The following is a 24,383-nucleotide window of genomic DNA, read 5'->3' as shown; positions in this document are numbered from 1 at the left end:
GTCAGGATCTTGAGATGGGAGAATTAGCTGGGTAGATCCAACATAATAACAAAGGGGAGCAGAGGATTAGTCAGAAGGAGAGAGATAATGGAAGCAGAGGTCAAAGTGACACAAGGCCAAGAGACAAGGAATATCAGCAGCCTCTGGCTGGAGAAGGCAAAGAAACAGACCCTCCCCACCACCTGCCTCCAAAGGAACACAGATCTGCTGACCCATTTTGGACTCTTGACCTCCACAACTATAAGATAAGTGTTATTTTAAGCCACAACACTTATGGTAATTTGTTACAGCACCAATAAGAAACTAACACATGCATATGAAGGCAAAGATATATAAATATTTTCCCTGAAAGCACAATCATTTTTATCAGTGGCGGATTGTGATCTTAAGACTGCCTCATCACCTCCTCTCAGTCCTGAAAGATACTGACAGATTCAAGAAGAGGATTTTGTAGATAGAATTCAAACTCCACCTATCTAATATCTGGATGATTAAGCAAGCAAAAAACAATGAAGGTTCTGTGAGAAATTTATTTTTATTTTTTTAAGATTTATAATTGATTTTTCTAGAGTAAGAGGAAGGGAGAGGAAGAGAGGAGAGACACATCAATGTGAGAGCGAACATCGATAGGCTGCCTCTTGCATGCCCCCTACTGAGGATAGAGCCGGCAACCTTTCGGCCCAATCCTCACCAACTGACAATACCCAACCAACTGAGTCCTACTGGCCAGGGAGAGAAATTTAGTTTTTAACTATTATTGTCCCAATCTTAAAGGCAGCAAAGGATGGTAGAAGGAACTGTCCCAGAGGTCATGAGACCTGGGCCCTGCCTAGCTCTGTGACCTTGAACATGTCATTTAGTCTCTTAGAGCCTCAGTCTCTCTAAACGTGACACAGTGGCAGGATGGGGAGTGGAGGGAGGGGAGGGCAGTAAGCTAGATATGTGCTAGGTTTTCATGTTTTTAATCTTTGAGTATGTTAATCAATGACACATGTTTGGCCCAAATCTAATATTTGCTATGGCCCTCCCATTCCCAACCAAAAATGATTGCTAAATAGTATAAAAAAACAGAAAATGCTTACTGTGCTTAGCAGAAAATGGCACAAGGCACAATTTCAGCTGCCCATTATACTCAATGTGTTGATTATAAATCATTCTCTGTATCAGCCTACTGATACAGAGAACATATTTGGAATACCCAAAAAACTGGTAACACCAGTTGCATCTGACAGGGAGAATCTCAGTCACTGGGGGATAGGAGTCAAAGGAAGATTTCTTGAAATTACTTTTCCTAGCTTTTAAATTTAAACCTTGCAAATGTATATCTATTTAAAAACTTTAAATATTTTAAAAGAGTAGGTTCTTTTGGTTCATGGCTTCACAGTGTCAAACAACTATAGCTCCTCTATCAGATGCCTCCAATTAGAGTCATAAAGCACTCAGCCAAAGCCTAAAGAATGTCCATCTTTACTAACCACACAGTATGTAAGTAGACCTGATACGTAATCTTTTCTGATTTCCAAGTGTAGGCAGTCAGTGACCTGTTGCACCCACAAAGAAGCAGGATGCACGATAAGACAGCCGACCTCACCAAGGCATCCAATGTCACCTATCAACTTCCATGGTTCCAGAGCCCTTCACTGTCAGAATTACACCCAAGCCCAAGTAACCCTGGTGCAGAGAAGGTCAGAAGAATATTTCCTCACTGCCCCTCGTTCAAGGATACTTCAAGGGCATCTTTATTTCTATCATTTTCTTTATTAGCCATTCTACCAGTTATCTGCCAAATTTAATAGATACATATACACAAGTCACCTCTCTACTTTGTTTCGTAAATAGTATTTTCCAGGTAGAGAGAAAGAGACAGTGTTTTGAATACAAAGTGGTAGTGGTAAGCAAAAGGACAGCCTGAAGCAGCTATCAGGACAAGCACAGTTGTGCGGCGGTCGCTGTAGGACAGGGACCTCTCTAATAATGGGGCTCCAACCACATGAGCACTATGCAGAATCATGGGCCAAATTATCTTACAATAGTTTATTCTTGTCTTTCTAAAAATAAAATAAGCATCCAAGGGATGTGGGAAGACCCCTGCAAAGGGACACTCACACAGTGATAATAAGGCTGAGCCCTCCATCTACACAGCCACATTCAGAAGTCCGAGAAAAGGCATGCAAATTTGAAACCAAAATATTTAGGGAAGAGTAGTAGGTCTTTACTATCACATACTGTATGTAGTTCCTTGGCTGTAATAGAATTTAAAAAACAAAACAGTACATGTACAAAAAGAAGTCAGAAGTTCCTAAGAACAGTCCATTTCACAACTGAAACAGAATGATAAAATGGGCCAGCAAGGGGCATGGGCCAGCAAGGGGCATGTGCCAGCAGAAGCAAGTCCATCGCAAAGGGTCTTTGCAAGTGGCTTAGCATGAATCACACGGTGGTAATGCTGGCCCTGCTCCAATCACTTTCCCTGCCCACTGCAAAATGACAAGGAAGTCCCAGATCATACTTAGGCACTAAGAATGCAGCTGAAGGTGGAGAAGGAAAAGAACAGGACTGGGAGTCAGGAAGTATGAATTCTGATCCCACCTCTGCAAACGAGCAAGTCCCATTATCTCTTTGAGTCAGTTTTCTCATCTGTAAAATGGGAATGATTTTATCTATGCCCTCATGCAATCCTCTAGAGTATATAAGGTTCTCCATCCTATAATTCCATATAATCTCTCAATAAAGTCATAAATATCAGCACCAAAATATGAGTTTGCCTTCTGGGTTATCCTTCAAAGATGGAATATCAGGGTGATTAAGATTGTGTACGAACTCAAACGGCAGTAGCTGAGGAGACTTTCAACCCTCAACAGCCCTGAAAGGCCTTTTGATACCCCAAAAGATATGACCAGACTATAAGCAGCAGTCCTTCCCCACAATGCCCACTGCAGGATAGCCACGAGTGGTCAGAAAACCAACCAGTTATCCCCACAAAGTCTCCATCCATCCTCACCCATGTCCTGCCCATCGACCCTCTCAGGTATACCATTTACTGGCCCTCGATTTTCTTACACCAGCCAGGGAACAGGAGACCCCGGTACCTAACTTTCAGTCCAGTTGGGGTTTAAATTCCAATGTTTGGTCTCCTTGCCCATCTGGAAATCTGCTTACCTCCAGAAGCAGTTCTATCGTAAACTCACAAGTGTGCCCCACCTCCATGCACCTTCATGGTGCCTTCTTTTCAAGATCATCAGCAAAATAGTAGCAGCCCAGCTACAGACCCCAGCTCTGCTAACCACTAACCAATGGTCCTCAGGGCAATCATATAACCTCTCTGCGCCTGCCTCTTCATCTATAAACCAAAAGGATTAGACTAGACAGTGTGAGCTCTTTTTCAAGTATAGCAGTCTACGTCTATGATTCCCAAGGAGGTAGAACCAAGAACACGGCACTTAAATTTGGCCATGTGAGGCAGCACACATGCTGGTTGAGCCCACCTCTGCAAAGTTCCCAAGGACTGGGCTTGATGGGCAAGTTGCCCAGATTATAAGGAACACTCTAGCAACACAACAGGCTGTACATACCTTTCCCTCATCCACGAGCTTTGCAATGTCATCCAGATATAGACCACTGGCCATGAAAAAGGCCCAGCGGTAATGAACTCCTTGCCAGAAATGCTAAAACGAAAAGGAAAAAAAGACATGTCAAATACAGAAAAGGATAAATTCTGACTAAATGCAAATTTAGTGAGAAGTATTTTCTGGAGGACTAGGACAAACTGACTTTCCATTTCATGCTGCTACAATGAGATGACAGATAGTGAATGCTCCGTGAATGTTTAATAAATAAATGAATGAACAAAAAAAAATCCCTGTGAACTCAGGCTTCTTCACCAACGTGCGACTGACAAGCAAGCACAGGAAAGCTCTCCTTAAAATGACAGTCTAGATGGTCTAACACACTCAATTTCTTCTCTATGAGAAACTATGGCTGATACCTCTAGGCCTTCTCTACTAAGGTTTGAGTTAAGGCCAAGAGGCACCAGAAAAGAGCTTTTTACCTAATTCAAGAATTCTTTGGGGACAGTAAGGCATCAAAATATAATTTTAGATAAGAAATCCAATCACAGTTTTTATTCCTGGCTCTGAGATTAATAAGATAGTTTTAAAGGCAAGACAAAGTTAGGGTTGTTTTTTTTACATATCATGGCTGGGTCTTCCCCTATAGTTACAGCAAGTCCACAGCCGCCTAATTTATAATGGGACAAAACATCTCCTGGTGAAGATAAACAAAAATCTTACACCAAGAGGGTTCATGATCACTCTACTGCCATACCTACTTTGAATTGTTATTATTTATTATCATTAGGCCATGATGAAAACAAGTGAGCTGAGGGTCTCCGTGATACCCCATTGACCTGCCCAAACTACACTTGGTCAGATGTGAGCTATCCTGAGGCCGCCAGGACCATGTGCCTCCTCCCTCCCTGCATGTGCCCACAACTGCTGGGATGGCTGACTCCTGAGCCTGCCCTCACGATGCCTCAGCTTGAATCTGCTGCTACCAAGGCATGGAGCTGGCAAGTATAATGGAACTCCCTGCTACTTGAGCTCAGGCACTTAATAGCTGTGCTATTTACGTCAAGCTACTTCTCTCGGCCTGTTTCCTGGCCTGCAGAATGGTGATGCCACCACCTAGCGCACAGGGTTGTTGGAAGGATTAAATGAGAATGCATGTAAAATGCCCAATATATGAAAAGTATACAATAAAAGTTTCACCTAGTGCTAAAGTAAAGCTTACTGAGGAAAGACTGGGGCAATGTCAAATGAGAGTTAAGACTAGAAAGAAAGACAAAACCAAGCTGTTGTCTAGGCAGAGCTTCAGAGCAGGTGTGTTAGGAATGGCTTACGGGTTTGGTCAAGTGACCCTACAGTTTATTGTCTAACCTGGAACAACTGTGAGAGTTAAAGAAGTCACCATTAATAATTATCCCAAGACCACGGACGCAAACAGAACCAAGTTTACCCTAGAATAGGTGTAATGGGACATGGACCCCCGTCAGCCCTTGGGATAGCAGGGCAGAGCCTGGGCTGCAGAGTCTCTAGGTAGTTTGCTCTTGACCCAGAGGAGCCTCAATACGCTCTTCAAATACTTTCATATTCTATGTGTGTCAGAGCATGAAAGAGATCAGGAAACACTGTTTTAGGTAACTAACTTAAAAAAAAGAAAGGCAAAAAAAAAATACAGTTTGAAGCACTGAGATTATCCCAAGCTTATAGGGGGCCCAGTTAATTATACTCACAGACCAGCTCATGTACTTCCTGCTAAGGTCTAGCCTTACAGACTACAATTAAAACATTCTAGTAATTGTTTAGGGTTTTAAAGAAGGAATAGCAATGGTCACCACTACCATGTCTATAACTCTTTACAGTGGGTTGCCCTGTAAAGTGAAACTTCTGGTCTGCAACAGCAGAATTTTTACTTTTTTTTCCAGGCCATTACAGGAGTGAGTAAACCAAAGCAGGCAGGAGAGCCCAGAGCATTACAATGAGGCTTTAACTGCACATTCTCAGAAAGACATCAGAAACTACTTAAAAGGTTTTCACATGAGATTACCACTATCATCTTTCAAGCAGGGAGAAAGGGAAAATGAAGAGAGCTATGCATGTTTTACTCTCAGAGGCCAGCTCTGAAGGTTAAATTGTAAGGGGACTCACTGGAATACAAACTGTAAAACCGTTTAGAAAACTTAAACTTATATTTTAAAGCTCTTGGAAAGCCTGGGTTTTGTGAAAAGGGAAAGAAGAGACAAATCATAGTACGTTTCCTTTCTCTCACAGAGCACCCTGTGGACACTTTTCGGCTGTGTCTGGATCTAGTGAAAAATGAAGACCCCGGAGCACTGTGCTGAGTGTTCACCTCTATCACCCACACATGGTTCCTAAGAATTGAGTGCTGGTCTCTTTTATCACAGCTCTTCGCTACCACTTCTAAGTGTGTAGTTAGTACACAGAATCCGAGAGACCAAAGTCCTAAAGTTCACTCCCAGAAAGGTCCCAAATTAATTTCTAGAATAAAAAAAAGTTAAGATAATTATCAAGCCAGTCATCTCACAAATATGGGTCAGTGATGGAGGGCTCGACACAGTGACCCACAACCTTTTACTGTAAAGGAACCTTCTACTGCCTTTTTCCTGGGCCTAAAGTATTTTGTCTAATTAATGAAAAAGAATTTATCTTCCTTTTTTGTATCACTTATTCCACCTTATCACTAACTCAGATTTTAAACCAATGACCTATGATTACCAACAGTGTATCAGGTGGAATTATGTAAGGCTCTGTCGTCATTGTGAGGACAACAGGCTATCACATTAAGAAAGAACAAACATTCAAGCCACCAGTCCTGTAACCAAGGCTGCACGTCTCCAGGCCCACCACACACTGGGTGTGTTCAGGTGGGGACAGAGCTCCTTTAGCCCTGGTAACAGTGGCCCTGTTAACAGTCAGGCTGACTAATCAATCGTCAGAAACTCCCAGAATGCCATCAATAGCTAGAGTTTCTGATCCATATGGGATGTGCAGTGTTGGGACAATCAATACAAATCCAGGAAAGGCCTGATGGTTCTATGAGTCTTTGTAGTCTCACTGAAGTAAGACTACAATTTCTTTCGGTTTTTGAAAGAAAATTCAAAAATTGCCCATGGACTTCTAAACGTCTGAAAGCCCCAACTGGAAATCACTGGCATATCCCAATCCTATGAACAAAAAACAGCCAACTGCACACTTACTAAAATTTTCACCTTCCCATACAAGAGACCTTATGTGTTAAGACTGGTGAAGATAGAGAGCATCAGGTATAGGCAAGAAAAAAGCAGAAGGTATATCAGATGGTAACAATAAAGGCTAACATTTAACAGGAGCTTTTCATTGTGCCAAGTCCTTCACATGGATTCTCTCATTTAACCCTTACAACATGAGGTAAGGCATATATCCTACTAGCCCCGTGTTACAGGTGAAGACATCAAGGTCTAGTGAAATTGATTTGCAAGGGGTCACACAGCTACTAAGGAGGCTGAAATTTGAACACAGTCAGGGTGCGACTCCAGAGCCCATGCTTGTCTCCAAGATGAAATAAACTGGCTGGGTGGAAATCAATTTCCAGGAGCAAGAGGCACTTGCTTGTTCTCACCAACCAGGACTTGAATCCTTACCTTTAGTGTCTTAGAGCCCATGGTGACGCCCGTCTGCAACATGCCATCTGCTATGCCCAACTGGTCCATGTTCAGGAGAAAAGGAGTCACCAAAGTCACGTATGTGGCTCCTGACCATTTCTTGAGTAAATTTAGAGCCCATGTTTCAGTGGATCCACCAACATTATCAAGGATAAAATCAAACCTGGGGAGGAAGAAGCAAATCAAAATATCCTTGTCAGTCTTTACCCAGGGCTCCAATCCCCCTTCAATCCCATCACCATTAGCCATAGGGTTTCTTTCAGTGACAGTCACAAACTAAACTGTGCTGTGATATCCAGCCAAGGGGTGGCTGCTTTGACAAAGGAATAAAGGGAATAGCCACTTACTGAATCTCTGGCTTTTCTCCTAGATAAGTCAAATGTGACTGATTTTTTGTGTCATAAAATCAAATTTTCTAATACTTTAAGAATAATTTAAACAAGCAGTTGTTAATAGAGGGTGATTTTAGCTCCCAGGGGACCTATTAGGCAATGTCTAGAGACATTTTTAGTTGTCACAACCCTGGAAGGTGGTGAGAAGAGGCTACTGGCATCTAGAGGCCAGGGATGATGATAAACACCCTACTGTGCACATAACAACCCCTCACAACAAAAAATTATCCAGTCCCAAAGGTCAACTGTTGAGAAACTAAGGTAGCCAAGGTTGAGAAACCCCGACTCAAGCTCTATAGAAAACTGCAAAGCCCATCCATGCGATAAAAGTAAAAGTATTCTTTAGTGCACAGAAGTACTGGAATGACAAATATGCAAGGTTTTCACCTACAAAAACAATTTGCTTTTAATCCCTCTAGAGTTAGAACTGCTAATAGAAGCATCCTCTTCCCCTGAAATGTTCTACTTTTTTGTTGTTGTTGTTTCAGGCATAGCATTGGGACAATGTATAAAGAAATCAACAGCCTGCTCTCAGTCTTCAATTCTGCTCTAACATGCCCAGAAAATCCAGTCATGATGGAATCCACAGGAACTAACAGATATTCAACTCTTTACATCTAATCTAAAGCTGCTATAATCACTACATTCTCCTTAACGGGGATAAAACCCAATGAAGCTTTTAAATATTTGTTAAAACAAAGATTTATTTAGAGAATGTATGTTTATACATTAAGCAAATTGATAAATTTCTTTTTAATAAATTCATTTCTCTGCTAAATTCATCTGAATGAAATCAAGCATCAGAGCTATGAAAACTAGCTTCGACCAACTTTGTGGATCTTAAGTCTTTTATGGGACTAAACTAAAGAAGGGCAAATAAAAATGGAACGCTATGTGTGCAAGAGAATGACCTTACTAGAAGACTATTCTTTTCATTAAAAAGAATAAAAACTGTGAATCTAAATTTCTAAAGTTTCTGCTTTTATTTTTCTACTTCCTTCCCAAATTTTAAATAAACAAAAATGATGATACTTATTTTAAATAAAACTTAAGGGCAGCCTGGTATCATAGAACAGGCACCACCTGAAAAAGAAGTCCTGAGACCAGGTTGTAGATGCAGTTCTCCCACCCATGACTAAGTGGCATGACCTTGAGCATTCAAAACTTATATACCCTCTACCCAATTTTCTCAACCATAACATGGTAAGAGTTGGACTGAAGAATTTTGAAGCCCTTTCCTGCTGTAAAACTCTAAGATTGAAATCTAAAAAGCTGTGATTTAGAAGGAGGAACAAATTTATTCTAGGTAGATTCAGAGGCCAAACTTCAGGTATCTACACTAATAAAAGAGAAACATGCAAATTAGCCATCACTCCACTACACCCACCAGCCAATCAGGAGCAAGTATGCAAATTAACCCAACCAAGATGGCGGACGGCCATGGAACTGCAGCAAGCAGGAGGCTTGGGTTGCCCCGGCAATGGAGGAAGCCAAGCTTCCTGCCTGCCCTGGTCGGCCCTGGCCTCCACTCAAGGCTACAAAGTTTCAATTATAGAAGATAAATAAATCCTAGATACTTGTTTCTGGCTAGCCCTGGCCTCCTCTCAAGGAGGTGCTGAAAAAAAAAAAAAGAAAAAAAGGAGGGGCTGGGACAGCCTTGGGCAAACTACGGCCCGCGGGCCGGATCCGGCTGTTCTATCCAGTTCTCTTGCTCTCCCCTCCGCTCCTTTACTTTGAATTTATATTAGTTCACACAAACACTCCATCCATGCTTTTGTTCCGGCCCTCTGGTCCAGTTTAAGAACCCATTGTGGCCCTCGAGTCAAAAAGTTTGCCCACCCCTGGGCTGGGACCTTGGGTCGCTGGGGGGTGATCAGGCCAGGATGGGATGGCAGGGGGTAAGCAGACCAGCAGGGGGGCCAGTTGGGGGTGAGCAGACAGTCAGTGGGGGTCAGTTGGAGGTGATCAGGACAGCAGGGGGGGCGGGCAGTTTGGAGTGAGCAGGCCAGCAGGGGGGCCGTTGGGGGTGAGCAGGCTGGCACCGAGGGCAGTTTGGGGTTATCAGGCTGGCAGGGGGGGCATTTGGGGGCGAGCAGGCCAGCGGCGGGGGGCAGTTGGGGCAAGCAGGCCAGCAGGCAGAGTGGTTAGGGGCAATCAGGCAGGCAGACAGGCAGGCAGGTGAGCGGCTGGAGCCAGCAGTCCCAGATTGTGAGAGGGATGTCTGACTGCCAGTTTAGGCCCGATCCCTGTAAACCGGCAGTAGGACATCCTTCGAGGGGTCCCAGATTGGAGAGGGTGCAGGCCGGGCTGAGGAACAGCCCCCCCGCTGTGCACTAATTTCGTGCACCAGGCCACTAAGAAGTTATAGAGATAAATTTGAACTAAAGCTGTCAAAAAAAAAAAAAAAAAAAAGTAATGGTCTGCATTTGTAAGCTGATGAGATCCCCCTACTGGAAAGGAGTAAGCAGAGGAATAAGACCACTCATGAGCGATGTGGAGGAGCAAACTGTAGCACAGCTGTGGGTGCTGGTCTGAGTGTGCTACAGCCTTTCATTTGTCAGTTCCCTATTCTCTGGTGACATACTCCAGACATGTTAAAAGGTAAGGAAGATAGAGGCAATGGGTTGGCCTTGGCCTCAGTCTCATACTGCTGTTCCTAGAGGCAGCAGAAGGTATGAGATCAGTGGAAACTACCACTACCTAGAAGCCAGATCTCGAAGACCCAGAGAGGCCTAGGTTCTGACACACAGGGTGGAAGTAGTGGACAAGATCTCTGCCAGGGACCTTGTCATCCTGCAAACATGCCAAGTGAGTTCTGCCACGGGGGCTTTATATTTGCTATTGCCTCCATCTGGAACAACTGCTCTGTTCCTAAGTTTCCCTCAATAACTCAGTAAACAAATACTTTGGTTGTTGGTTTACTTTGTGCATGTTTTTGCTTACTGAGCACCCACTACATGCTACTATACTGTTCCAAGTGGAGGGATACATCAGGGAACAGGTTTTTAAAAAATCCCACCCTCCTGGCTTGCCCACAGATGCCTCTGCTCCAATGCTTCAGAGGCATTTTTAAAACACCGTATATCAAACAGACTCCTCACCATTTGTTTTCCCCTTTCCCTGCATCGGTGTTCTTGAGAGCACTTGCCAATGAAGCCTCCCTGACTAGAATATAAGTGCCATGAAAGGGAAATTTGTCTTGTTCACCAATGTATCGCATCCTTTGCTTAGAACACTGTTTGGCAAGAGTGGAGGCTCCATAAACAGTTGAAGGAATAAGCAGTCAGTTCCTGGGTTCACTGCCATACTGCTGTTGGGAGCTAGGGGTGCTGGCTGAGACAGGCTAGGCAGTCAGACAGGGGCTCCCTTTATTCTCCTTTTTTTTTTTTTAAGCCATGAAAATGTATTTCTACATAAAGTGGCCAAGAATAACTGACTTCTGAAAAGTAATCGAAAAAGGAAACACCTTTGAAAAAGAAGCAGTAAGCCCTGGCCATGTGGCTCAGTTGGCTGGACATCAGCCCAGGCACTGTACACTGAAAGATGGCCAGTTTGATTCTCAGTAAAGAAAAAGAAGCAGTAAAGTAGATTTCCAAACACTTCTAGGTTATGCTCTCAGCATATCTTGGTCAGATGAAGACCAGATTAATAAGCACCCACAGTCAAGATGAACAGGGCCTAGCAAAATGCCTGAATCTGCTCCCATTTGTACATTAGGTCAAACCACAGCCTGGCATTCAGAGACACCAAGAACATTCACAGTGCTCCCATCATCAATATTTATGCTGCCTTTGTTTCTGTGAAGCCCTTATTAAGCCAAAAATGTGTTTAGTGCTAAGCATAAATTTTCATGCACCGCTCTAAGTTCTTCCTGTGGTGACAGATGCCATCAAAAGGAACACACTTCCAATTTTGCCTTCAGACCTGTTACAAGCCAGTAATGGAAGTTAACTGAAAAGACCACGTTAGCAAAATATCTTTCTCAATACCTATCTCACTGTGTTACTGTGCTATATTAATATCTGGAATTAAAACAGAAACCAACCTAAATGATTTCTAATGACATTGAATATTTTCATAGATTCTTCTCTAAGATTCCAACATGATCACCAAACCATCTCAGGCTTTCATTATCAACTGTGAACATTGTTCTAATACATACGGTTTTAAAGATTTCAATTGTTCCTCCACATTTCCAGATTTGTAATCAATTACATCATCTGCCCCAAGTTTCTTTACAAGTCCACTGGCATCCTGAGAGCAAACTGCTGTCACATGAGCATCCCATGCTTTCATTACCTGCCAAATAAAAGGCGGGGGGAGAGAAAGTAGAAAACTGCATTTTTTAAAATAGCTGGCACCATGTGTACATATATCACATTGATCTCTAGAGAACTCTAAGTGCTTCGTCTTAATGAGCACTACAGGAAACCATCTGTCAGAAACTAGTAAAAATGATTCAACTTTTGTTCACTCAGAAAATTCCAAGAAGTAGATCTCATTTCCCTAGATGAGACAGCCAGTTGCCTGTTGTCATGAAGTTATAACCAATCCAATAAGAGAAGGGCTCAATGCTTCACCAGTATCAGAAAAGACAGGAGTCCATAGCCTCAAGTTTAGTACTTTTAAGGTTGACAAAAGTAAATGGCAAATCTATATATATAAAACCCTAATATGCAAATAGACCAAACAGCGGAACAACCAATCACTATGATGTGCACTGACCACCAGGGGGCCTGCACGGAACATGGTGGGTGTTGGCCGCGGTGAGATGGTGGAGCAGGTGAGCTGGGGGTGGGGGGAGGCACCAGACCAAGGTGGGGCACCAGTTGCTCTGGTGGTTACTGAAAATTCTTGGCTCCTGAGCGCGGCGGTCCTACTCGGTGCTCACTCACTGCCGGTGCCTAGCGCTGATCCCAATCACTCAGCACCGTCAGTGGATGCGAGCGGTGGCTGCCAGCCCCAATCACCCCTTAGCACTTCTCTACTTCCCCCTGCTCCTGAGGGGCAATCGGGACTGGCAGCCACCACTCACACCTGCTGCTGGCGATAGCCCTGCTCGCACCTGTTGCTGGCGCCAGAGCCCCCGCTTGCACCCACTGCCAGCGCCCAGTGCCAGTCCCGATCACTCAGGGTCAGCAGCGGGTGTGAGCGGCGGATGCCAGCCCTGATCACCCAGAGGGTTTATCCACCTCCCCTTGCTCCTGAGGGGCGATGGGGGCAGCAGCCGTCACTCACACCCGCTGCTGGTGCCGGCCCCAATCACTCCACGCCGTCAGCGGGTGCAAACAGGACTGGCACCATCAGCGTGTGGGAGTGGTGGTGGTGGGAGCGGGGCTGCCAGCAGACGGGACCAGGGGCCGCGGAGGTTGGGCCGAGACCTGCCCCTGTGCCCACCGCAGCCTCGTGGCCCACAGTTCCTTTCAAGGAATTCATGCACTGGGCCCCTAGAAAATAAATAAAAACATGTTCTCAGAAAATGACAATTTTAAATATATTCAGAACATAAAAATGCAACATTTCTTCATCTGTATCTTTAATACAGTCTTGAGTAAGGCAGCTCTATCAAAGCAATTAGCTCGCCCTAGCTGGTTTGGCTCAGTTGATAGAGCATCAACCTATGGAGTGAAGGATTCCAGGTTCAATTCTGGTCAAGGGTACATGCTTGGGTTGGGCTCGATCCCCAGTAGGGGGTGTACAGGAGGCAGCCAATCAATGATTCTCTCTCATCATTGATGTTTCAATCTTTCTCTCCCTCTCCCTTCCTTTCTCTCTAGAAAAATCAATACAAATCTTAAATACAAAAATGAATAAAGGCTTTAAAAACCATTTATAATCTTACCTAATCTCTCAGTTTTAAAAGCAATATTGACCAAGGATTTATATGCCCTGGAAATATGAGGGGAATTAAAACATTTAGGAGTGACATCATGTAAAATGTATGGCTGCAAACAGAGACACTTGAGTACAATGACATGTTGCTTTCAATAGCAAGTCCCAATCTATATTCAATTATGTGAAGAATATAATCCAAGATAAATATCCAGTACCTATATAAAAAAAGAGACTGTGGAGAAAAAAGGAAATTATGTTTTAAGCACTACATTTAATGGTTTCTTTAAACAGTATTAAATCCTCAGGAAAAATTTATCACATGTTAAAACAGTTCAATGAATTTTTTCCAAATTTCTAGTTTTTCCTCTCCCACTTAGAACTATCTAGTATCTTTAAACACCACTAATAGATTTTAAAAACAGCTTTACCTTTAAAATTTTTTTATGTAAAATAAAGCACGAGTATAAAAAAAATGCGTACATGGCAGACACAATGCAGAAACAGAAAACAGCAGCCATTCCAAAAGCTTTTCTATGTGACCCACCCCAACACAAGTCTCTCCCTCCCTGGAAGTCATCACTATCGTGATGTTTATAGTGATCACCTCCTTGCATTTAAAAATATTGTTTTAGCACCCAGATAAGCATTCCCTAGACACTATAGTTTCGTCTTGTGTATTTTTAAAATTCAATGTCTTCTAAGTCTCTTTTTAAACTATAGGTTCCTCTTCTATCCCTTCACTTTGTAATAATTTATCTGTGAAAAAATCCAGGCCATTGACCTGACCTGCAGTTTCCCAGTGAGGAATTTCTAATTGCACACTCAGGGCTCAGTTCCACATGCTGCTCTGTGCTCTGTGTCTTCTGTTTCAATCCCTCTAGCAAGACTATGGACAGTGTCTGGCAAAATGAGAGCAGGCACATCATGTCTGGTTGTTGCTCTTATTATCTTAGCAGCTGTCTACTGGTGGTTGCAAAATAATATTCTTTTTTTTTTTTTAATTTAGTAGTTCGAGTACTTTTATGAAGAAACATGCTTTGTTTACTCAGATAAAGTTCGTACAGTAAAGGCAAGACACATAATTGCTTACCTCTTTCAGTTTTTAAATAAGTTGGTCCTCTTCCAAAACTGAGCACTTTTAAAAAATATATCATCATGAATTCATGGATTTAAATATATTTGAAGGGTTTTGATCCATAATAATTACCACTATTACTGAAACTCAAAGTGTCACATCTTTGGGAGTTCCTTCAAGTTAATAGTTTCCTCACTATTTAATATATTCCAGGTTCATTTTGTGCCCCAGATCTGGAATCTGCCATTTCTCCAAAAAGCCCTGCTTTCTTTTAAGGAGCAAAGATATTTCATGAGACAGCTTTGCATACACCAGTACACAAAATATGTCGAGTTCATATTGATCCTTCCTATTCAAATTCAAGACTACAAAGCTTTCCAACATTTCTTATACAAGACATCCACAAAGTAACTCATATATTAAGCCACTGGAAAGATTAACACTTCCTTCTACATTAGAAAATTTCCTTCTTAGAAGGCAAGCTGAAATTACAGTGAATTTACTGAACCTACCTTTCCCTCAGGCTTTTAAGAAAAAATAATTTATGTGAATTTAGAAATTCATGAAATAATAATCTTTCTATTGACAAGATAAAAAGTCATCTTACATTTTTTTTTTAAATATATTTTATTGATTTTTTACAGAGAGGAAGGAAGAGGGATAGATAGTCAGAAACATCGATGAGAGAGAAACATCGATCAGCTGCCTCTTGCACACCTCCTACTGGGGATGTGCCCGCAACCAAGTTACATGCCCTTGACCGGAATCGAACCCGGGACCTTTCAGTCCGAAGGCTGATGCTCTATCCACTGAGCAAACCGGTTTTGGCCATCTTACATTTTTAAAAGAAACTGAAGGAGACACAAAGAAATGGAGAGAGATTCCGTGCTCATGCATTAGGATCAATATTGTTAAAATGTCCATATTACCTCAAGTAATCTATGGACTCAATGCAATCCTTATCAAAATTCCAATGGCATTTTTCACAGAAATAGAGCAAAAAACCTTAAAATTTGTATGGAACCACAAAAGACCGCTAGTAACCAAAGCAATACTGAGAAAAAAGAACAAAGCTAGAGGTATCATACTCCCCAATTTCAAACTATACAACAAAGCTACAGTAATAATACAAAAACAAAACAGCATGGTACTGGCAGAAAAACAAACACAGTCCAATGGAACAGAATTGAAGTCTAAAAATAAACCCACACATATATAGACAACTAATTTACAACAAAGGAGCCAAGAATATACAATAGAGAAGAAAAGTCCCTTCAATAAATAGTGTTGGGAAAACTGGACAGCCACATTCAAAAGAATAAACTAGACCACTATCTTATACCATACACAAAAATTAACTCAAAATGGAGTAAAGACTGGAAAGATCTGAAACCATAAAATACATAGAAGAAATCATAGACATTAAGCCTCTACACATCGGTCTTAGTGATGATTTTGTGGATTTGACTTGAATAGCAAGGGAAACAAAACAAAAATAAACAAATGGGACTATATAAAAAATACAAAGCTTCTGCACAGCAATGGAAATTATCAACAACAAAAAGGCAAGCAACTGAATAGGAGAAATATTTGCAAATGATATATCTAATAAGAAGGTAATATCCAAAATATATAAAGAACTCATATAATTCAACAACCAAAATAAGAAACACAAAAAAACAACTAAAAACTACATATACAATGGAATACTACTCAGCCATAAAAAAGACAGTATTGCTATTTGTAATAACATAAATGGATCTTGAGGATATTATGTTAAGTGAAATAAATCAAACATAATACAACAAAAACTGTATTATTTCATTCACATGTGAAATATACAACCAAAAAGAAACGAACAAAACAAAACAAAAACTAGAGACAATACAATAGTGGTTACCAGAGGGGAAGAGGTGAGGGGAGGTCAAATGGTTAAAAGGGACCAAATATATGGTGATGGATGGAATCTAAACTTTTAGTGGTGGTGAGCACTCTACAGTGTATATAGTATATACTGAATTATAATGTTGTACACCTAAAACTTAAATAGTGTTATTAACCAACTAGAGGCCCAGTGCATGAAATTTGTGCACAGGGGAAGGGGGGGGGAGTCCCCTCAGCCCAGCCTGCACCCTCTCCAATCTGGGACCCTTCGGGGGATGTCTGACTGCCAGATTAGGCCCTGGGGATGAGGCCTAAACTGGCAGTCGGACATCCCTCTCACAATCTGGGACCACTGGCTCCTAACTGCTCACCTGCCTGCCTGCCTGATCGCCCCTAACTATCCCCCCTACTAGCCTGGTCACCCCCAACTCCCCTTCTGCCAGCCTAGTTGCCCCCAACTGCCCCCCCCCCCCGCTGGCCTGGTCACCCCTCAATGCCCCCCTCTGCAGGCCTGGTTGCCCCCAACTGCCCCCCCTTGCAGGTTTGGTCGCCTCATGCAGCCTGTTGTTCAGTCGTTTGGTTGCTCCTCACTAACCCCCTGCCAGCCTGGTCACCCCATGCTGCGCAGTCGTTTGGTCACCCCTCACTGAACCCCCTGCAGGCCTGGTCGCCCCATGCAGCCTGCTGTTTGGTCGTTTGGTCGCCCCTCACTGACCCTCCCTGCCGGCCTGGTTGCCCCATGCAACCTGCTGCTCAGTCATTCGGTTACCCCTCACTAACCCCACTGCCGGCCTAGCTGCCCCATGCAGCCTGTTCGGTTGTCCGTTTGGTTGCGATGTTCGCTTAAGCTTTTATATATATAGGTGTTATCTAAAACAAACAAACCAACAAAAAAAAACCTAGCAGGCTTAAATAGTTAATGTTTGTAAAGTGCTAGCATACTATAGTTGGCTCAAAATAAGTCTTAAACTATCATCACCTCCATCATCATCAATCAGTCTTATTATTTCTCTTGTTAATGTATTAATTCTACTACAACAAAAAACCCTAGAGCAGCACATATAAATTCTTTTCAAAATTAAAAGAAAAAAAATTGTTTACCTGTATAGCAAAAGTACCAACTCCACCTGAAGCACCCAAGATTAAAACACTGCAATGCAAAAGAAACTACAATGAGAACATTAAGCCAATAAAACTGGGTAAATAAACAAGATGTTTTCACCATGCAACTGGCTTAAAGATAAACAATCCCAAAAGCAAATAAAGTCATTCAGCTTCTCAAGATTATATTACACAAGGATTTTTATTTTAAATTCACCAGTAAGCTATAAATACTTCAAGTTAGACATTCTATAAACTCTTTACCAAGAATACCAAAACTACCAATAATTTGTCTTTTTTAAAGAAGCTCAGATGGCTCTTGGTAACATCTGACTTACAATTTTTCTAAGTTAAAATCACCATGGCTTTCTCTGTAAAAGAGAGAGCTCTGGGGCCCTTTTTAGTATGTTAGAGTAGACTCAGTTGCTCTCTAAGAAAAATCACATTCCTGACCACATTCCAGCCAAAGTGGAATAAACATCTTTTGTTCACACATGTCCCATCAAGCTCATCGACTTTCATAAATGGAAATCTCAGCCTCAATTTGGCTTCCTGTTAAAGCAGATGCATCTGTCCTATCAGCACAAACATTCTTGTGCTCCAGTTTTTACCATGTTTGATTACTGTAGCCCACCTGCAACTCTAGACCAAGGGTGTACATCAGGAAGATTATAGATGAGTGAGAGTGGGAGGGGTAAGGGTGTGAACCCTTTGAAATTGTGAATAGACTAAAATAATGAACAAAATTTGGTATGATTATGCATATGCGCATTGGGGAGGAGAGGAACCCAGACCTATTATCAATTTCCCAAAGAAATGGACCCACTATTCAAGAATCACTGCTTTACATACTCTTACTAAATTTTATTCTTGACTTAAGCCAGAGCACCAGTGCACTACCTTCGTTAGACTGCAGTTTCAGGTCCCCAGACAATCGTTTGTACTGAACTGCACTTTGATGTTATGCACCAATATAGGCTGAGGAACATTATAGTGACAGTTTGACTTTTAACACTTTAGCTAAGGAGATACTGTTGAGAAAATTCTTCATGAGAATTCTCTTTAAGAGTGCCTATAGAAAAACATTTTTTTAAGATTAAGTGGTGGGAGTAGCTGTGCTTCTATTTGTCATGACACATTGTGTAACTGCTAGTTGTGGGTCCCTCTTTGCCTTGGCTGCTGGTAAGTATGGAGAATTTTGCCACCGGTCTCTAGAAAGTACACCTGAACTTAGAGCATGTATTTTGTCTACAATCTTAGCCCTAGTTTCATTTTAGTTTTTTCTCTCTTACCCAAATTACAGAAGGCTGGTTGTCACTCTCAAAGCATATCAAACTCAAAGGCTAACACGGGCCAAATAAATAAGGTTTAAGTTTATGTGGGCCGCAAAAAAAACAAAAGTTTCAATTTTCATAGAAACATAGGCTTATTTCCATAGAGACATGCTAAATACAAAGGGCTGAAATAAATGAGTAATCTTTAACATAAAATAATAGAACATTTTAATAAAATTTAATATTTTCTCTTGAACATTAACTTATCAGACACTGAATAACTGCACAAATTAATAAGCGTAATGCAAATAAACCTATTTTTCTTGTTCTCCAAAAGGGAAATACTTCCTGTTGCACACAGCAAACAAGTCAGTACAAGACTAATGATGTGGCAACCAGCTGCTAAAATATTCGCTGCTAGTATTAGTGGAGGCAAATGGTGCGCCTGAGACTAAGGCGCGTAAGGGTAATCATTCACGATTACCCTCTTATTGTGGCCCATTCTATAGAAAGGTAATTAGTCAAACTCTCATTTAAGTTCTTCACAATCTAATCTTCATCTGAATTCTGACCCCTCTCACTATTTCTCACAGAACTCCCAGCAACATGATTATAGTAATCAATCATTAGCGAACATTATAGTTCGTTATTAATAATTATGTATAACAGTATATTGTAAAAATTAAATTACAAAATTTTTATTAAAACATTTCTTACATACCGTTATATTGGCTGGACCACAAAATTATTTGTTGTGGGCTGCATGCGCCCTGAGGGCTGCGAGTTTGACATGCTTGCTTTAGATCTTAAAAGTTATTAGTAAAGTTTCTGAGCCAGCTGTTCCCTTTAAAATTAATACCATTAAATGTAATTTTAAGTCTCCTTGTACATTTATTTCTTCCAGAAGAATTACATTGAAATTCACTAAATTATAAATTATAAATAGAAGAAACTTTAAAGATCAACTCCTCTAAAATCCTTCAATTCACATATTTAATCGCTTTAGTACTTAAATGAAGGGAAAAAGCATTAAAACTGCCTCACTGATACATCTAAAGATTAATTCAGTCACAATTACCCTCTTATTGTGGCCCATTCTTATAGAAAGGTAATTAGTCAAACTCTCATTTAAGTTCTTCACAATCTAATCTTCATCTGAATTCTGACCCCTCTCACTATTTCCTGGACAGAACTCTCAGCCACCCTTGGTCCCTCACTTCTTACTTCAAGTCCCATGTACATGAGCTCATTCCTCAGGCTCTCAAATGCCTTCACTATCTGCTAAGTTCTCTCCTTCCTCTGAAGGCTCAAGTCCCAGTTTTCCTGCACAATACTCCTGAGATAGCCCCAAACCTGATACCCATGCCACTGCATTTGGCACATTGTTCATTTTCATTCATTCACTTGTTTCCCAAGCTATTCTGCAAGATTTTGAGGACAGAGATCTCACATTATGCCCAAGCACTGGGCATACCACCCTAGATGCAGCAGACACAGTCGGGGTGGGGGTGGTTACTGAGTAAAAAAGAAAAAAGAGAGAAAAAACTCATGGACAACAGTGTGGTGATTGCAGGGTGGAGAGAGTAGAGGGAGGTGGAAGAGGGTATAGAGGGGATACATGGTGATGGACAGAGACTTGACTTTGGGTGGTGAACACATAATACAGTGTACAGGAAAAAAATCTAAATTAGCATTATATCCCACAATTAAGGCAACAATTGCTATTGCCCAAATGAATAAATCACCTGGCTATTTGAAAGACTGCATTAAAGTTTATTCCAATAAATAAACGGGCTTTAACAATTTTTAATTCTCTGAGGATGCTGGATTTAAGAGGATACCAAATATAATGGTTGCTTAAGGATCCAACTGCCACACACGTCTCTGACCTCATTATTGTCAGTTCATTGCTTCCCTATAATTCTTGATCCAAAGCAGTATCATTCCTCCAAATTAAAATGCAAAAATGTGTTTCTCAGCAGTGCCTGGCAGAAGAGGGAGAGCTGCAATAGCAGCTTCAATTCTGGATATTGCCACTTGATGGCACCTTAGTGCAAAACAGGAAAGGAACATAACATTAGTCAGCTTGTAAAGAAGCCCTGGGGACACATCATTCTCTGGTCCTGCAAACTCCATGTTCTGTGCAGGTTCAACCAGGGCCCGCACTTTGCTTCAAACAAAGAAAGTCCCACAAAGGGACAGCAGGCAAAATACATTTTCAAGCCAGCACTAAGTCAGTTGATTCTCTACAGTGTAAAGTCCTGTGGCTAAACTAACTATTCTTGTTGTACTCTTCAAAGCACTTTCACTACAAAGGGAAAGCACTGCTGTGCTTACCCCCAGCTGCCCTTCACTTATGTGCTATACTTGGAATACTTTCTACCCAGTAGCTACAATGGTTATAATATATACTCAAACCTCATTAAGTAGAAGCCTGTTATAGTACAGAAAGGTGCGCTGTATTGCTTAGTGGTTTATACAGAGCAAGTGCCAGGAAATACTCTATTTGCAAAAAGCACTATAATTCAAAATTGCCAAGATTTTCTATCACATTTCTCTCACACTTCCTAAGTCCACATATAGATCTTCTTTTGAAGTCAGTGGGAATTACACTGTGACAGATTTATAAAATATGGGCAAAAGTATGAATAATCATTAAACTGCTTATGTATTCTTAAACCCTAAAATCTAATTTTATATCATTTCTGCCCAACTTCTGAATTCTTCCTAAAATACATTAAGATGCTAATGCAATGTTGGCTTTTTTTTTTCCTGACTGAGTCACTTTTTACTTAGCATTTTGGCACCTATGTCCTCTACAATCATGTTTTTCAGTATTATATGAGGCAAGGGTATCAACACCCTAATTGCCTTACAAATAAAAAATATATTAAATGTACTACAAAATAGTGAGAGATACAGAAGTAGGGAATCATCTTTCAAACTTCTATGTTCTGGATTAGCCCCAGAAATCTCTGAATGCCAGGGCTGGCACCTAGAAACCTGGGGTCCAGTCCCAACACTCCCACTGACTGACTATCTAGGCCTCAGATTCATCACCTGTGAAATGATTATCATGAAGGTATACTATAGGAGTCAAGGAAAAAGAAAAAATTGGCTTCTTCAATCTAATTTAAGCTTGTGTTTAGTTTCTCTGCCTTTCTAACACAGAAGCAAATGACCTGCACAATTCCCCTTGTGGGAGGAAACAGCCACATCATAAGAGCAGAGTGCCCTTTATTAAGTCCAAATGGCTCAGAAACAAAGATGATTTAAATATGGCTAAATCTTCCATCAGTAGAAACAACTGGTTTTTCAAAAATAAGGATGATGCTCTAGCTGGTTTGGTTCCGTTGAAAGAGCATCAGCCTGTGGACTGAAGGGTCCCGGGTTTGATTCTGGCCAAGGGCATGTACCTTGGTTGCAGGTTGGATCCCCAGCCCTGGTTGGGACATGTGCAAAGGCAACCAATCCATGTGTCTCTCTCACAGACATTTCTCTCTGTCTCTCCCTCTCCTTACCAATCTCTCCAAAAATCAGTAGAAAAATATCTTCAGGTGAGGATTAAAAAAAAAAAGGATGATACTGAAAATGTATCATTTCATTTTTCAGACACTCCTTTTTAATCTGGGCAGGGGGTGGAGCAGGGGTGACAAGTGAACGATAGCAAAGTATATCATAATATGCCAAGTTGATTCCCTGAAGTGAGTGAGAAAACCAATCTGAATAAGTGGAATATAGCTACAAAACAAATCAACCAAACATGACCGAAACAGCCTGGACTTGTGTCCTTCTTTTATGCCTCAGTAAGTCATGTAGACACATTCCCCAAGTTATAGAAGAGTTCATGTGTGAATTAGTTGTTTGGAACTTTAAACACATTTTCCCATGAAAACAAAGCTATTTATACATCTTGGCAAGGTGCCCAGGGTAGCAGTTTAAAAAGGTTTAGTTAACCCATAATGGAACAAGAACCTCGTGCAAAGTATAACAATGATTCTGTGGGAAATGTGTTCAGAATTTCAATCCGGGGTACTGGGAACACATCTCCCCAAATAGGATAGGCAGTGGGAATGGTTCCTTCAATCTGGTACAGGATGAAGAGAGAAGAGGGCAGGATCATTTAGGATGCAACAATAGGGTGGATAAGAGAGAGAAGTGATATGGCCAGAGAATTTACTATCGAGCTGACGGGGTTCAGGACATGCATCCTCAAAATATGGCACCTTAGCATATTGAATAGTTTAAGCTGAAGGTATTGCCCATGTATACGTGAGGTATACATGCTCATAAGCTTCTATTGGTTTTCCTCTTGTGAATCTTTTATTCCAGGGCTCTCAGCAGAAAACTCAGAAGGGTAGAGTGAAAACGATCACTCTACCTACTAATCACAATCAGTTGAAAGTTCTGTCTCTTCACTCCTACAGTATATTATACTTCCCCTCTTCTCAGATGACACTAGACTGGGCTGAAGGAATCTTGATTTAAAAACACATTTGCTTTGGGTTTAATGGGAAATACTGATGTGTTCATTTTAATTTCAGAATAGAGTTGTTATAGGCTATCTTAATATAAGGATGCGGAAAGGGTACAGAACAGGCTCCCCAAGGTGTGCTATTTTGGTATGTGGATTATTTTGTGCTGAAAGCAATCAAGACTCCTTAGGCTTAAGAAAAATTTTTATCTCCCCCTTAAAGAACTTAAATTAGGGATCTTGCCCATAATAACCGTTATCACCAGAAATAACTGTTTATGACCTATCTCTAAAGCAGGGTAAACTTCTAATTACTGAATATCTGAATGATCTTCCTCCCCTCTGAAGCCCCAAGGTGACTTACCTCATCCCTAGCTCAGAATGCCATTTATAGCTCATTTTAACTTTCTGTCTCTGAACCTCTCATGTATGTGGAGTCTTGGACTCTCTCATGTATATGGGGTTCCCATACATATATATATAATTAAACTTGATTATTTTCTCTTGCTAATCTGTCTCATGTCGATTTGATTAGCAGATCAGCCAAAAGCACCTAGAAGGGTAAAGGAAAGTCTCTTTCTCTGCATAATGGTTTCCAGGAATATTCCTACTTCCCACTAACATGTCCACACAAATATGTTGCTGGGGCTCCTCTCAGGGCCCAAAGCTTAAGCTTCATTGGCTATGTAGGAGAGGGAAAATATCTTTTTCCTCTACCCTTTGAAGTTTCTGGCTGAGGCCCCTGTAAAAAATGACAACACAATAAGGCATTATGAAATTTTATTATGATATGATTGAGGACCATTGTACCTAGCACTAGATTATGAGAGCGATGAAAAAGGACATGGTCAAACAAGGTTTGAGATGTACAGAACCAGAAGTTAGTCTGTAGACTAACATTAAAAATTAAAAGACATCACAAATCTAAACCTAAGTCAGCTTGCATTTATGGGAACTGCATCGCTGCCAAGAAAACATAAAAGCAATCACAATCCTCCAATTCAGTTTTCACTAGCTTACCCTATCCTGGAAAGTAGGACCCCTTAGCCTCAGCAATCACTGACCTCCTCACCAATCACTCCCTGTTTCCATGTTGCCTTTTCTAACTTCTATAAAACATGCTCTTGTC

The 24,383-nt window shown here is 41.3% G+C and overlaps 1 protein-coding gene across 5 annotated transcripts in view; it reads right to left on the bottom strand.

The window, feature by feature from the left end:
- The window catches only part of RTN4IP1 (reticulon 4 interacting protein 1), a 46,345-nt gene that overhangs the window by 6,952 nt on the left and 15,010 nt on the right, over positions 1–24,383 (bottom strand). For all 5 annotated transcript variants that reach the window (XM_080664271.1, XM_080664268.1, XM_080664272.1 and 2 more), the window contains 4 exons: positions 17,507–17,555; positions 11,774–11,910; positions 7,199–7,382; positions 3,573–3,665 (listed from right to left, as the gene is read on the bottom strand). In XM_080664271.1, coding sequence (XP_080520397.1) covers positions 3,573–3,665; positions 7,199–7,382; positions 11,774–11,910; positions 17,507–17,555 — 463 coding nt within the window. The remainder of the gene's footprint in view (positions 1–3,572; positions 3,666–7,198; positions 7,383–11,773; positions 11,911–17,506; positions 17,556–24,383) is intronic.

This window comes from Plecotus auritus (assembly GCF_963455305.1).
Source record: "Plecotus auritus genome assembly, chromosome: 4".
Lineage (NCBI taxonomy): Eukaryota > Metazoa > Chordata > Mammalia > Chiroptera > Vespertilionidae > Plecotus > Plecotus auritus.
This window is presented reverse-complemented; position numbering and strand designations above follow the sequence as displayed.